General features: G+C 41.2%; 1 protein-coding gene across 1 annotated transcript in view; it reads right to left on the bottom strand.

The window, feature by feature from the left end:
* LOC128604173 (sodium/potassium/calcium exchanger 2-like) overlaps nt 1-13583 on the bottom strand; it is a 50835-nt gene that overhangs the window by 4269 nt on the left and 32983 nt on the right. The window contains exons 6-8 of the mRNA XM_053619062.1: nt 10359-10409; nt 7792-7872; nt 5799-5881 (exon numbers count right to left, since the gene is read on the bottom strand). Coding sequence (XP_053475037.1) covers nt 5799-5881; nt 7792-7872; nt 10359-10409 — 215 coding nt within the window. The remainder of the gene's footprint in view (nt 1-5798; nt 5882-7791; nt 7873-10358; nt 10410-13583) is intronic.

Raw genomic sequence — 13583 nt, 5'->3', positions numbered from 1 at the left:
GGCGTGGTGTCTTTCAGGATAACCCCGCCCCCATCCACAGCCACGCCCTTCACATCACCCTTATCCCATCTCATCCCAATGGGAGATTTCACAGTGACGTGTTACTAATCACGTTACCTTCTTCCCTTACTTACTTACTTTTCCTTATCCAAATATGGTTCGGTAGAATAGCTCCTGCTGAACCGATCGGTCACCTGGTTACTTCTTGTAACCTTGGTGATTAGAGCCAAGGCTTTGGGAAAAAAAGCGTGACACACTCTTGCATATACACCCACACACACTCTCACAGTCTTTCAGTCTCGGATGCAAATGGATACACACTCACTTTTCCGTGAACTTCTCTGACAGAAGGAACTGAGCATTGTTAAAAATGGGTCAAGTGCCTGGAACAGGCGGTGCAAAGGCAATGCTGACAGCCTGAACATGTTCCCAGGGGAGGTTTTTTTCTCACACACACACACGCTTCTAAGTAGGCCCTTCAGCATCATTATATATCACTATAGCGACGGCCAATTATGGAGCGCCGAATTAATAAAATATACCGTAATTAAATACATAATTAAATCGCTTGAATATACGCATAAATAAATGAATCAATTCAACAAAGCCATCAATAACTACATGAAAAGCTTTTTAAATAGTCTATTTAAACATTTATATCTTTTATTTCATGATTTATTTCAGGCTTTAACATGCAAATTAAGCTTTACGTGGAGTCGTTCTGATCGGATGGCTAAAAACGATCTAAAATCTACATGATTTCGAAAAAAAAAAAAAGAAAAAAAAAAAGAGTTCAACTGTGATAACCAGTTACGTCGCACGTGTTCGTGTTCGTACAGCCGCGTTGTCACGGTAACTTGTTTTCCCATTCACAACGCTGTTTTTTCTCGCTTTTTTTTTTGCGCTCGTCCTCGTCTCACAAACGATAGGCACAAAAGCAGACAGCGAAATTCTTTTGTCGTATTTGTGTGTCGCTAATCATCTGAAAAGAAAATCCAAGATAATCGCATTAAAGATTTAGGAATATCTAAAAACCGCATGAGGAATAGCACGAACGATACGTCTTTCCCATGCGCGTGCCATTTATTTCAGTTCATTTCTTTCTAGCCTGTGCCAATCACGAGATATGTCGTTTATTGTCATTTATTTATTTTTCTTATTTGTTGGGATAGGTAACTGTAAGTAAAAATGTAAATATTGTTTTTGGTAATATACGCCCGTTTGGGGGAGTATATGGGGGAGTTTGAGGGGGTCTGTGGATCCGAAACAGTTAAAAAAAAAAAAGTTCAAAAAGAAGTTGTTGGGATTTTTATTTTTTTTTTGGCTGCGGTCCACAAGCCATCGCTGTAACTCGCACAAGGCAGTTTGTCAGCGTGAGACGTTTCTAACTGCCACGAAAAGTTGTGGAACAAAACAGATGGTGTGACAGGACAAACTCAGTCTGGCTGATGGCGAAGTCTGTCTGAGACACGAGGCACAAAGCTGCTAATAACTGGCTGAATGTTAAGATGATGACAAATTTTTTTTTTTTTTAATTCCTTTTATGTAGCACTGCTGCTAACGTTCATTCTGTCTGTGCTAGGCTAATTAACATTCAACATTCACGACTGAGCACAGGACATCTTATAAGTAATTAAATGCCGGTTTAATTTCAACGCAGTGCTACATTCTAGTCTGCGATGATGCTAATCAGTCGGTGCTAGCAAGAAAGAGCCTATAAGCTGAGCTTAGCCAATTGCCGCTTGTGCTTTTCGCCGCAATTCCAAAGAGCACACACTGCTTCTCCTTCATCTCGTCGGACACGATGCGTATATATATACATACATACATATATATATATATATACATACACACACACACTGGTGAATTGTACATACAAACAACTGATTTGCTGTCAAACGTGGAATGCTAGTTGCGCGACTGACTGATAAATGTTACCATGGCAACCAGTAGTAGGAACGCTTAGTAAAGCCAAGGGAAGCGACTGGCGACTTGCAGCGGTAAAATCGCTGTACGTGTGAACGTACCTTCACACGTAACGTGTTGCTGCTCGGTCTGTCCTTGAGACCTGGCTGGGGGTTTGATATTGGCCTAAGCGTAACGTGGCCTGTTGGCTAAAATGAGTTTAACACCCCTGGTTTAGATGTTTTGTGAGTTTTCCTTGCGAATCACATGCAGGGATGTTGTGTGAACACCGCGCTCGTTAGTTATGCATCGTGTGTTGTACATTAGACGGTGCACATTGTTGTTGTTGTTCTTCTTCTTGTTCTCGGGCAGCAGCTCATTAAGGGAACTGCTGAATCAGAACAGAACAGCTCGCTGTAGAACAGCTCGTGTGTGTGTGTGTGTGTGTGTGTGTGTGTGTGATCTCCATCTTTAACACACTCCCAGGTGATCAGTGGCTCCTGGTTTGCGTGAGATGGGAAAAGCATCCAGAATAATGCACTGGAAGTGCACCAGGGGAAAACAGATCACACACAGAGCAGAGTCACAGCAAGGTCTCGGGAATTAAAACGGTACAGTAAAGTAACCGATAGAAATCTGAACGGAATTCCTCATTGAACTAGACGGATAAACGTTGTAAAAATCTTGTAATAAGAAATTACAAATAAAAATAGATTATTTACATTGGAAAAAAAGCAGCCCGAAGTGCTTTAACAGAGAAAGAACGAAACAAAACGTAGTCGAGATAAAATAGGAAAAAAAAATACAACAAATAATTGCACGGATTAAAATAATAATAATCATCATCATCATAATAATAATAATAATAATAATAGTGGTCAGGAATGTTTTTAAGGAAGAAGTGATTTTCCAGGGAGGAGCCCGAAACTCGGAGGATCAGCGTTGCGTTATTTTTCGCTCCTCTGCGTCGTGACGGAGGTGAGAACTCGTTTCTTTACCACTTTCAAGTAAAAATAGCTGCAGTCTGAGGTGTTGGCTTTTAAACTGACCTTGAGCTCGTGTGTGTGTGTGTGTGTGTGTGTGTGTGTGAGATCGGGGTTAGTGAGCAGGAGGAGTGGTGTAATTATCAAGCAGGAGCACTCGCATCATTCTCAGGTGCCAAGCCAGTGCTGCTGCTTCCTGCCAGATGCACACAGGTGCATCGTGGGACGGCAGCGTGCGTGGGCCGCCGAAAATAGATCCAGCGGGAGTTTGGCAGAGGGGAGAGTAAAGTGTCAGCAAACCCACTCTCTCTCTCTCTCTCTCACACACACACACGCATGAGAGACCCATACGAGCGTCGGAGATAACAGGAAGGCACTGAGGGTTCAGATTAATGGTCTCAAGACGGATCCGAGTTTCTGCTGCAGATGCAAACTGCAGTAATTGTACAACTAGGACATGAAGCACGAACTTACGGACTTAAAAGCCCACAACAATTCATCTTTCTCTGGGATCGAGTATAGTAATGAAGCTGTTTTTGATTAAGAGACAGTGGGAGTCAGTGCAAAACAAGAGCTGTGAAAGAAAGAGAGAAACGAACACAAGTCTAAAACATTGAAATTTAAAACTGAAATTGTGAACATAATGCTCGTTAAACCACGTGGGGGGGGGTTTCTGAACTTTATCATCAATATAACATACATATAAGACGGACATTTTTTAAGAAACGCGCTACTCCGAGTAGGCTTCACCGTTGTACGGTTGTCTATAAATGATTAAGTATATCCGTCCATCCATCTGTTTTCTATAGCGCTTATCCTTCAGGGTCGCGGGGAACCTGGAGCCTATTCCAGGAGGCATGGGGCACAAGGCGGGGTACATACTGGACAGGGTACCAATCCATCGCAGGGTACAATAACACACACACACACACACACACAGACACATTCACACACCCTTCATACATTTTGGACATGCCGATCAGTCTACCATGCATGTCTTTGGACTGGGGGAGGAAACTGGAGTACCCGGAGAACATGTGAACTCCGCACACACAGGGCGCAGACGGGATTCGAGCCCCCAACCCATACATTTGAAGACTTGAGTAGAAAACGCTTTAATTTCATTCTATACTACATTTTTGTTTGGGGTGTACAAACTTTTGCACCATGTAGTTGATGGAAAATGAATGTACGACTTTTCGTGCACTTCTAGGAAGTGTCTAGGGGAAGTCTGTAAGGATTTAAGTTAAGGGGTGACAATCAGGCTGATCGTGTGTGTGTGTGTGTGAATGTGTGTAGGTAGGTAGAGTAAATGAATGACAGAGAGCGTGCACGTGTGTGTGAGTGTGTGTGTGTGTGGCAGGTCATATAAACCGATGTAGTGTTTAAGAGAGCTGGAACGGAGTGTGTGTTTTCTGGCCCCCGGTGACCCGGTTGTCACGGTGACTTTGAGAGGACACTGTTCCTGTCTGCACGCAAGCAGCGCCATCTGTTCGCCTGGCACCGTGCTGCACCAACAGGGGGCAGGAGGTGGTAGGCTTTTCATCAGCCAAACAAGAGGGAAGCCAGGGAGTATTTCTCTCTCTCTGTGTGTGTGTGTGTGTGTGTGTGTGTGAGTGTGTGTGTGTGTGTGGTACAGTAGGAAGGTTAAATGTGAAAAGTGTTCTTCCCTTTGAGTATAAACAAAAGCAAACCTTCTGTTATCAGTTAGTCTTGACCTCAAAGTTCAAGATCATCATCTCAAACACACACACACACACACACACACACACACACACACACTTGATATACAGTGTGATCACATCATGTGCAAAACACACGACACATGAAGGTTATGTGTCATGAATTGTACAAAGAATCACGTGAAAAACTCGATTATTCTGTACAGCTTCACGTGAAGGCCACGTGACGTGAGTTCAACACGTGAGCTGCAAAACGTGAAAATGTTCACACATACTAAACACTGTTGATTGCTGTGTTAAATATTTCACTAAATGACTAAATGTGACATGTTTAATATGTCACACATGGCATATTATATATATATCATGTATATGACATGTATAACCCCAGAGATATGGGTTGCCAGATCTGCACAAAAACCTCCAACGCAGAGGTATGCTAGAACGTCATTATTAATTTGTATACATTAAATATTTGTCATTAATGAACAGTATTAATGAGAATGAAACTGAAACGGAATATCTACCCTGTGCCCCACTTCGCCTACTTATCCGTCCTGAATAGTGTCCGAGATACGAATGAGTGCGTCCCAAACAGTAGTACGTTCAAATGAGGATCCCAAAGGTACGCGGATGGTCTACTATATCCGGTAGATTTTCGACGTGTGGATCCGTGGACAATTTTCCAGCTAATATTACCCACAATTCCTTGCGCGATGGAGGAGGAGTTCTGTGACGGTTTGCGTCCCAGAATTCAACAGCACATTTTAGAGAGGTGTGTCTGAAACGTGGAAGAATAAATCGAGGGAACGGTAAATGAAATGAAATAGTATAAATGATATAAGGGATAATGAATGAAGAAAAGCTGAAATGCAACGAGGAGTGTGTTTACGGTGACGCTGGTGGGCGGAACTACGCAACAACGTTCTCTTCCGTTACGTGACGTGTTAGTACGTCCCAGTACTCGAGAACTCTTTTGCTACACACTCAAACATATGTATGTTTTCTTCGCAAAAAGAGCGCATACTTTTACTGTGTAGTATAAGTAGGCGACGTGGGACGCACTTTTTTCTTATTCAGATTTTTTTTGTGCAGAATGCAACTGAAAAAAAAAAAAGCCACAAACTGTTTAGTACATCAAGCCAACAGTCTTTATTAAAGAGTGTGTCTGTGTGTGTGTGTGTGTGTGTGTGTGTGTGTGTGTGTGTGTGGTGTTATACTGACTCACCGCGTCGCCCTCTTGGCCCGCAGTGCCGTTCAGAGGTGGAGAAACTTCCACCTCCACGCTGGAGCTATTCGGGAGGTTCTTATCTAAAATAAACACAACACCCCGTTAGAACACAGTCGGCTGCAGGAGGTGTGTGTGTGTGTGTGTGTGTAAAAATAAGTCTGAACACTGATAATACCGGTCAGACAGAACATCAAAGAAAGCGTGTGTGAATGGCGCCGTGCCATTTGAGTTGTGTTAAGATGCTAATATGGTAATGTGGCTGTTAGCATAATTGGTGTGTGGAACTAAGAGACGTGTGTGTTCACTTTGATCAGGATGAATGTGGATCACACGGAAGGGAAAAAAAGCAGATTATAAATTAGGAAAATGAAGAATAATTGACTAACGTTTTGTTCTCAAACTCCGAATCGTGACACTAGCCTCATTTTAACGTGCCACTTCACGCTACCTTTAGCTAGTTTGTAGTTAACTAGCGAACGCCGAGCAGTAGAAAAAAGTGCAGAAAAATAATACTTAAGCGAACGTATACGGTTACTCTTTGGCGGAATCTTACTCAGTTAAAGGACACGATCTCGAACAGCACTTACACTTGAGGAAAAGTTAAAAATTGTCCACGCTTAAATGTATATAAAAGTATCGAATGAATCATTTTAAGTTACAATATCTATAAAAAGTTCATTCAGTTTAACGTTAATGTTCGTTGGTTTACCGTTCGCTTTTGTTGGTTAGAATCCGTACACGTTTTTAGCCATTAAAGTAACTTTAATGTATGAACAGCCAATGAGATCAATGAGATACAGTCCCCTCCGAAACTATTGGAACGGCGAGAGCAATTCATTTGTTTTTGCTGGAAACTGAATACATTTGGGTTTGAGATCAAAAGATGAATATAAGGAGAGAGTTTAGAACTGCAGCGTTTACGGCGTATACTGGCGTTTATACGTAGACGTGTTAAACGACATAGAACACCCAATCTGTAGGCGAGCAAGAGAAAAAAAAATATTGGAACATGCGACTGACAGGTGTTTCTTGTCGCCCAGGCGTGTCGTGTTAGATTGACTGTTTAAACACTAAATAGCTCTGAACATTAAGTCTTGGTTTGAGCCTTCAGTTTCACCTGTGAAGACTGCATTAGTTGTTAAAAAGGATAAGCCAACATGACGATCAGAGAGCTGCCTATGGGAGGAAAGCGAGCCATTTTGAAGCTGAGAAAAGCGGGGAAATCGATCAGAGCCATTGCACAAACATCGGGCGTGGCCAATAGAACCATTTGGAATGTCCTGAAAGAGAAGGAAACCACTGGTGTGCTGAACAACTGACACCGAATGGATCGGGCAAGGAAAACGAAACAACGAAAACGTTGTGAGAGCTGTGAAGTAAAACCAAAAAAAAAAAAAAAAACGATCAGTGACATCACCAACAATCTCCACAGGGCAGAGCTGAAGGTATCACAATCCACCGGTGGAAGAAGACCACGAGAGCAGAAATGCGGAGGCCGTACCAGCACTAAGAATCAGAAAATCAGATTTCATGTCCATCTTTTGATCTCAAACCCAAATGGCTTTGGTGTATAGCACAAACAAATGAATTGTCGTTCCAATAGTCTTGGACGGGTCTGTACAGATTAACTGATACGGATATAGTTTGTAGTTCTAAATGAAAAAAAGAAAAGGTTAAATGCAGAAAACTGGCTTTCTATGTTTAAGAAAGTAATACGTCAGTCGTAGCTAACATACAGCATGTCGTCTCATTAATATTCAAACGCGTTCAAGTACTACACTGTTATAGAAATTTTGACAGCGCTAATCTATGCTAATGCTGACCGCTAATATTAGAATCTAGCTAGTAAGCAGGGAATGCTACGCATTACCGTCTCTGTGTGGATGTAATGCAGGTGTTAATACACTGGTTTGTATCATTCGTGACAGAAATAATAATAATTAAGGTTAGGTTTTTAATGCTAGTTGTGAAATCTAGCAGGCTAACTTACCAGCCACTCCGTTAGCATCTTCCACTTGGCATTTCTTTTTGGCAATTTTGTGAAGGATGGACGCCTTCTCACGGAACTTTCCTGAAAGATAAAGGAAGAGTGAGTGCTTTTTGGTGTGAGGTTTGAATTATGGCGTTTTAGCTAATCATATCAATAATGCTAATTTATGGTACATAATTCCTTACTACTCATGGCTGCGGGACGATCGATCATGTGTATTTAGATTACAAGTGCACGTAACGCTAGCATACAAACTAGCACCCCCTAAAGGTTATAAGGTGTGTTAGCATTCGTGGAATAGCATGTGTCAGAGCGTTAGCACATTCGCATCTCTCTCTCTCTCTCACACACACACACAAACACATACTACTCTGTTTCTCCATAACGCCCTGATTATCATCACTCCATGACCTTCCTGACAAAATCGTTAACTCCAGTTGGCTCTCAGCCCATCAGGCTGTCTATGGCCATCAGCAGTGGCCCAGACCGGCTAATCTAACCCCTACAGATGTGCACATCTGCATCACATGACCTTTTGGGGGTCAGTGAGCTTGGGTGATAAAGTCCTCGGGCTAGAGACGCTCTAATTCATGCCAAACATCGTAAACTTTGCTTGGAATCCTGCAGCTTGGAGACCGTAGTGGGTGGGACCATGGGTGAACGCTGTCAATCATTGTGAAGCACTTGGACTGATAGACCAACAAAAACGGTCTAGAAATCTACGAAAGCATTTCTGAAGTGTTTTCAGCTTCCGAGTAAGTGTGTCTCTTAGAAAAGACGTCCTTCTAGTGTTTTAATCGTTACTAATATGATGACGTTTTCTTTAAAGATTTATTGAAACTTTACGGAAGGAGTCTCCAGTGTCAGCTACGATTTCTCTGTAAAAAGCTGCGTCTGTTTGTCTTGGTGAGGTTGCTACTATAACGTAAGTGACAACGCTTTACAAACTCCTGTACACCAGATATTATGCGTTTTTCCCCAAAAAACCTTCAAGTCCCTGTGAAGCGCCTTGAAACGCTCAGCGTTATTCGATGTATTGATGTCATTTCCACTGAAACAGGGAGTCAGGACGGGATATATCGAGTGTCTCCTCCGCCTTTTTAAATAGCCAATAGCGTTTAGCTTACCTCACAGCCCGGGCTAAGCCGTACTTGGCAGTTATTACCATGGAAACATGCCCGTCACAAAGCCGTGAGCTGGCACAAACACCTACCGTGCTTGCTGATACAGTAAGATTGCTCTCGCTCAACATCGGCAACTTCAGCAAGGTGATTTTGATAACGTCGGGGGCGGGACACTTCAGATTCTAGACAGCGTTTCATTGGACAGATAATCTGATGAGAATCCGAAGTGCAGAATGATGTCGTCAAAACCGCTGATCCGTATCGGTGGTAGAGAGAGACTGTACATTTTGAATGTGTATCTCTTCTATATATAGCATATCTCCTAACCTTAAGGCTAACACGTTCATACTAAACTCCGATTTTGATTTCATGGGGATTAGTGTTCATTTTGTTAACAAGTAAGGTCACATGGTCTACAATTTGCGATGCTGTCACAACAAATTAGAAGTCTTTGCGAGTTTTGTAACGATTCGCAAACGACTCGGTCTGTACGGAAAGTTTAACCACGTTGGTCTCGCTTGTCCTCGATCGTGGTTTAAGGTTCACTCTTCAGTACTGGAACGGAACTCGAGACGCAGAAAAGACGGCATCAAATGAGAACCCGAGAACGCCGGAGCAAATAATAAGGCGTTATTGAAAAACACCCCTCTTTCCTCCGTGTGGAAAATTAGCAGGTGAAATGATGCTCTATTATGCAACATCAAAGAGTGTGAAGAGTGTGCGGCGATGAGGACGGAGCTAAAATTAGACGCCGGCGTGCGTCGGCTCTTTCTCTCCGACATCAGAGGGACCGCACAAGCCGATTTGTCACCGTGCCGGCCGTGATGCGAGCCTAACCCGTCCTCAAAGAGACTAAAGCAATTCAGCTGTAACCAGACATCCCAGAAGTGCTATTATTGGTTTAGAGAGAGAGAGAGAGAGAGAGAGAGAGAGAGAGAGGGTCGTTATTACATTAGCTATATGTTGCTGCTAATCCATATCTCCTCCCAGAGTGACTCACACTCTTCCTCACATCAGCTTCATGATAAGCTTGTTTTGTGTATGTGTGTGTGTGTGAGAGAGAGAGAGAGAGAGAGTGAGAGAGAGAGATTTGTAGCTTCTAAATATGAACATGGCCGTGTTCTCAGGTTTTCAATTTACAGGAGCAGAAACACCAACAAAATGCCAAACGAATCCGACGAGGAAATGAAGGTGCGGGATGCTCGGGGGAGGAAGAAGACAAAAGAAATCGAAAAGGGGAGAAAAACAAGAAAAGGAAATTGTCATACACGATTTGCACTTATGTTAGTGAAATCTCACCAAGAGAGGCCATCAAAGCAGGAGCGTGAAAACAACACACACACACACACACACACACACACACACACAGCGTGCTGAGGGAAGAGGTGAGGAGGGGAAGATGAGCATGGATGATGAATTGCACACGGAAAGAAAGGATCTTACCTTCTTCGGTCATTGAGTGATAATATTTTAGCTTGCCATAAGTCCCCAGCTCTACAACATCACACACAGAGACAAGTGTAAGGCAACACGCACAAACACACACACTGAAAGACACACACACACACACACACACACAGGTGGAGGTGAGCATGACAGAGCAATGCGACGTACATGGTTCAGGAAAATCTCTCTCCTTAACCCAATCTCACTAACATAAGTGCAAAACAGTGAGTACAACAACACAAAGATGTTTAACAGAAGACCCATAGCACACACACACACACACACACACACACAATTTTGGAATGCCAGAATCATCCATAAGGAGCAAAACTAAGAATAGAGAAGTGACGATGCTGACTGATCAGCACCGAAAACAAAATGTATTTAAAGAAAGTTCATAATAAAAGACGAATCCGCGAGTCGATATCACCTCAAATCAAATCTGTCATTCGCATGTTAGCACTCAATGCTAGCTTTTAGTTGAGTCTTGTGCTAGCTCATGATTTAGCATGTTTACTGTAATGCTAGTTAGTGGTTTTGCTTCCTCACAGTAATGCTAGTTAGTGTTTTTTTCCCGTTTAGTATGATGCTAGTTCATGTTTTAGCATGTTAATGAAATAATTGTCCACTGTAATGTTAGTTAAGATTTGAGCCTGGCTACTATAATGCTAATTTGTATTTTATGTATTTAGTAATGCTAAATTAAATTCGTCTTTAATTCTGTTTACTATGATGCTAGTTACTGTTTTTGCCTGCTTACTGTTTTTATATATTTAATATAACGCTAGATCATGTTTTAGCATGTTAATGAAGCACTGTAATGTTAGTTTAGATTTGAGCCTTGTGACTATAATGCTAGTCACTGCTTTATGTGTTTAGTATAATGCTAATTCATGTTTAATCCTAATTACATTGATGCTAGTTACTGTTTTTGCTTGTTCACTGTTATGCTAGGTACTGTTTTTGCCTGCTTACTTTAATGCTAATTGCTGCTATTATATGTTTATTATAATGCTAGTTCAGGTTTGATCTTGTTTACTGTTATGCTAGTCCATGTTTTATCTGTTTAACATGATGCTAGTTCATGTTGTAGTATAATACTAGTTACTGTTCTCATTGTTTAATATAATACAATGTAAAATGCATTATAAAACAAGATAAAATTGTTTTTATCTTGTTAATATAATGCAAGTTTCATATATGTTAATTCATATTTTAAACTGTTTAATATTACATTGTTTAATAGTGTTTTAACCTATTAACCAAATAACCTGCTAGATAGATGTTTACTATGATGCCAGTTAGTGTTGTTACAATTCTATTGTTTTTGCTTTAAATTGAAGACATTTGGGTTTGAGATCAGACTGGGTATGAGATCAGACTTTCAGCTTTCATTTCCTCATATTTACGTCTACTGTAGATATGTTAAACAACTAAGAACATTGCACCTTTTGTTTGAACCCTTCCATTTTTGAAGTGATCAAAAATATTGGAACAATTAAGAGTTCTGAATGTCTACTCTTGGTTTGAGCCCTGGGTTGTTAAAAAGGATAAACCAACATGAAGACCAGAAAGCAGTCTATAGCAGAAAAGCCAGCCATTTTGAAGCTGAGAAAACGGGGAAAGTCTATCGGCAGCATTGCACAAACACTGGGCATAGTCGAAAACAACAGTTTGGAATGTCCTGAAAATGAATTGCACAGTTGATGACGGAAACATTGTGAGAGCTGTGAAGAAAAACCCAAAAACAACAGTCAGTGAAATCACCAACAACCTCCACAGGGCAGGGGTGAAGGTCTCAAAATCCACCGTTGGAAGAAGACTTGGAGAGCAGAAATATAGAGGCCAAACCATTCGCAAACGCAAACCATTCGTCAGCATTAAGAATCAGAAAGCCAGATTGGAATTCTCAAAGGAATACAGAGATGATCCACAAAGGTTCTGGAACCAAGATGAACCTCTACCAAAGTGATGGAAAGGCCAAAATGTGGAGAAAGAAAGGATCTGCTCATGATCCGAAACATACAAACTCATCAGTAACACATGGTGGAGGTAGTGTCATGGCTTGGGCTTGCATGGCTGCTTATGGAACAGAACATGAACTTATGGCTGCTTTATTGATGATGGAGCTCATGATGGTTGCAGCAGAAAGAATTGAGAAGTTTACAGGAACATTTTGTCTGGCAATTTACAGAGAAATGCTGATTCACGTTTTATCAGTTTACTATAATGCTAGTTAGTTTGTTTGTCTGTCCTGGTCTGAATAATGCTATTTCATGATTTAGTTTCATTTCTAAAATAATAATAATAATAATAATAATAATAATAATAATAGGGTTGTTGTTTTTTTAACCTGTTAAACATTTCACATTTTAGCTGGTGCATTGTTACGCTAGTTTAGATTTTAGCCTGTTTGTTTACTACACTGGTAGGTAGCATTTTAGCCTTTATGATATACAGTATAACGTATATTCCTTATTATATAACGTATTTTCCATGTGTTTGCTGTGATAGCTAGACCACAGAAAAATTATATATTATGTTATTAAACTTTAATTGAATGTTACATTGACGTTTCCGTCATAGCCTTCCAAACAGCCTGCAGTGTCACCTTCAGCTCAGAAACCCTAACCTTAGATGCTTTGTTCTTTATTTACTGGCAGAATTTTAGAGATCGAAATCCAAACTTAACATGTCATGACTGATCTGATCACAAAGCAAAAACACTGAGGCTAATGTTATTAGCTGTGTATAGATATGGCCATCTGCCCGACAGACTGGCTAAACTCCCAGGCAGCTCAAAGATCATAAATAACTCAGGCAGCGCCATGGCTCTTTCATAACAAAGAGTCTTCACGGCCATGCAATAGCATTATCAGACTAAAAGGCAGTGAGTTGAATTCATAATAATTCAGCTACGGGATAAGAGGCAACATAAATGTGAGGGAGATAAAGCTAGTGTCTCCTAGGCTGCATAGTAATACTGTCTGACTCCCGGGCAGCTTCGTAATGTAGTATGTTCATCCAGACACAATGCTAATTAGCAGTCTGGGAGCTAGTGTCTTTTCTGTAATGCCAAAATGTTGCACAAGATGGCTGACTTCTCCAATCTCCTTATTCCGATTTCTCTAACTTAATCGGAGCTATAGCTAACAGGCTTCTGATTCCTATCCATGCACATTAAAGTTAGGAACAGTTTGCCGTAGAATGAAATCTTAAAAT

Source organism: Ictalurus furcatus, chromosome 29 (genome assembly GCF_023375685.1).
Source record: "Ictalurus furcatus strain D&B chromosome 29, Billie_1.0, whole genome shotgun sequence".
NCBI lineage: Eukaryota > Metazoa > Chordata > Actinopteri > Siluriformes > Ictaluridae > Ictalurus > Ictalurus furcatus.
The sequence above is the reverse complement of the archived record's forward strand: the minus strand, read 5'-3'. Positions and strand labels throughout refer to the sequence as shown.